General features: G+C 37.5%; 1 protein-coding gene across 1 annotated transcript; it reads right to left on the reverse strand.

The window, feature by feature from the left end:
* Positions 1 to 517: 517 nt before the first annotated feature.
* On the reverse strand, positions 518 to 2,299 carry LOC140821132 (3-ketoacyl-CoA synthase 3-like). The gene has a single exon (XM_073181548.1). The coding sequence runs from the start codon at positions 2,170 to 2,172 to the stop codon at positions 766 to 768; it is 1,407 nt and encodes a 468-aa protein (XP_073037649.1). The 5' UTR covers positions 2,173 to 2,299; the 3' UTR covers positions 518 to 765.
* Positions 2,300 to 2,799: the final 500 nt, after the last annotated feature.

Consider the following 2,799-nt stretch of genomic DNA (forward strand, 5'->3'; position numbering starts at 1 on the left):
CTGTAATTGTGATATAGCCAGTTCATGGGAAAAAAGTTGAAGAGTGGAGAAATTGAGTAGTCTCTTGGTTAGTAAACCGAAGTAACAAAACCAATATTTTTTAAAAACAAAAACCGAACTTCCAAATAGACAAAATCGATTTTTTTCAAAAATTCGGTTTCATCGGTTATTTCAGTTAAATGGATGTGTTTTACTCATCTATGCTGGTTACATTATTGGCTTAAAAGTTTGGTTTCTCATGATTTTTACCACAACATGCTGTCCGGAAGTCAGACTTATTCGATCACTATATAATCAAATTTTTCTATGTTTTAGCTATGATCAATTTTTCGGAGTCTGCTTTCTATAAATATGAGGTTTAAAAGTGATTTTTTTTTTTTCGAATTTTTACAGAAGATACAAATTGCCCAAAAATGATAAGATGATGTCGAAAGAGATACTATTTTTAACTTCAAAAGCATGTACCGAATAATTTTTCTTCTGAGAGAGATTCAAGAACTTAGAAAAATGACAGAAAAAAAAAATTATTCCTTGTACAGACATGAAATCTATGGTCCAAACGAAACTGTACAACTTGCACTAGTAATAATGGAAGAGAAATCCAAGTATAGATCAGATTTTATCCTTCTAGAACTAGAATATTACCATCGATATCATATTTAAAAGGAAAACAAAATAACACCCGTAAAAATTTAGCAAAACCAACCATTTTAATCAATATGAAATGTAAAAAATATATTTATATTTTTTTTTAAAAAAGAAAAATCATTCTGGTATTTCGTAACCAACAGGAACATGAAAGGTTTCGGGATCCTCGTTCTGAAGCCATCCATATTTCTCCAGGAATGGATTCGTCAAATCCTTGCGTGGATAACTGTCGATGCAATCCTCCCAAACTGTCCCTTCATTCAAATCCCTCAACACCTCCCACAAGCAGCTGTTACATTTGAATCCGGCTCCAAATGCAAGCATCAATATTTTGTCACCTTTTTTAAGCCTTTTCTTGGCTTGCATGTATGCTAAAACATACCAAAGACTGCTCGCCGAAGTGTTTCCGAATCGATGCAACGTCATTCGGGCTGGCTCGACATCGAACTCGCTCAGGTTTAAATTCTGCCCGATGGCATCGATCACGGCTTTTCCTCCGGTGTGGAGGCAAAAGTGGTCGACTCCTTCTTTGAAATTGATAGTCGGTTTTTGGATAGAACCGGCTTTATCCCACTTGTCACTCATCTTTTTGAGTATTAGTAGCAAGGCAAATCGGAGAAGCTCCTTGACGGGGAGTATTTTCATGGCGATTTGTTTAAGGTTGTCGACGAATGCTCGCGTAGCAGCCTTCGGGAGATTCTTGTCGAGGTGGAAGCCGATGAAACCCTTCTCATCCTCCCTCTGCACGCAAGCTTCGTAGGATTCGTCTTTTGCACCATGATGGGTTCTCACAAGAAACTTGAGTCTCAACATCGCCTTGTGCGTTAAGGATGTTTTGTTCGTCAAAATCATCGCACACCCACCTATTCTGAACAAGCAATTAGCAAGAATCATCGATCTATTTTTGCCGTTGTACCAACCTAAGCTCAAAGTCTCCGATGTTACCACGAGGGCTTTGAGATTTTTCCGAGTCTTGAATATGCTTTGAACTACGTTAATGGATACCAAGCTTGCGCTACACCCCATCCCGGTTATATTGTACACCTTGATGTCTTCTCTCATTTTGTAAAGATTGATGATTCTTGAGGCTAAAGAAGGGGCCGAGGCAAGCATCGATACGTTCACGACCAGGATGTCGATTTCCCAAGGGGAGATACCACTACGTTTCAACAATCTGTCGATGCTCACTAAAAAGAACTCATCCATCTCTATGAGCCCATCTTCTAGCTTCGGACACGCCTCTCGACCATCGAACACCATTTTCGGGGCATAGGTTTCCTCGCCGATGCCGGAGCTAACTATGGCTCGTAGAAGGAATTTGTACTCGTATAGGCCAAGTTGTTTGTTTCGAAGAATGACATCACCAGAAAATTTTGTGCTTAACTTTCTATCGTCGGTCGATTTGTAACATTCGTAGTCTAGCAAGTAACAATGTTGGTGCCCTTTCTTATCAAGAATTTGCCAGATTATGAATATTAGAGGTAGAAAAGGAAGAGAACACCATAGCATAAGAAGAAGCTCCATATTCTAATAAAATTGAACAAATTTTAGGTTTTGGGTGGAAGAAAAGAACTTAGAATTGTAGTGAAGCTTAAGGGATCCTACGAATTATAGCACAAAGTTTGATGTGAATTTGATATGAGAAATTAGAATGGAACACCAAGTATTATATATTTGTACGAGTGAAGGGGTTAGGCCAAAGTTGCACACTTATGACTACCACATGGCCTTTAAAAAACACGTATTTTCTCAACTTCCAACAACAAATTGGCTGCGTGCTTTGTTTAACTATCTTTAATTCCAAGAAACTATATCTTATGAATGCATGTGATTGGAGTAAATAGATTGATTAATTTAATTTGTAGAAATATATGACAATTAAGTTTCATTAGAAAACAAGTAGAAATATATGAGAATTAAGTTTCATTAGAAAACAAAAGTATTGTATATAATAAGTTATCTTGACCTTGAGTAGAGGACGACCCACAAAGTCATTCCCACTTCATGCAAGCGTGGACTTAGATAGTGCCGAATCTGGTATGAGATGGTCAAGATGTGATCGCTCCAAACGTGGACCTATCTCCTTTTCAATTTCGCAGCCAGATAAAAATAACTATAGTTTCAAACCAAAGAATGGTTATATGACATAAA

The sequence above is a fragment of the Primulina eburnea genome, unplaced genomic scaffold (assembly GCF_022965805.1).
Source record: "Primulina eburnea isolate SZY01 unplaced genomic scaffold, ASM2296580v1 ctg431_ERROPOS247445, whole genome shotgun sequence".
NCBI lineage: Eukaryota > Viridiplantae > Streptophyta > Magnoliopsida > Lamiales > Gesneriaceae > Primulina > Primulina eburnea.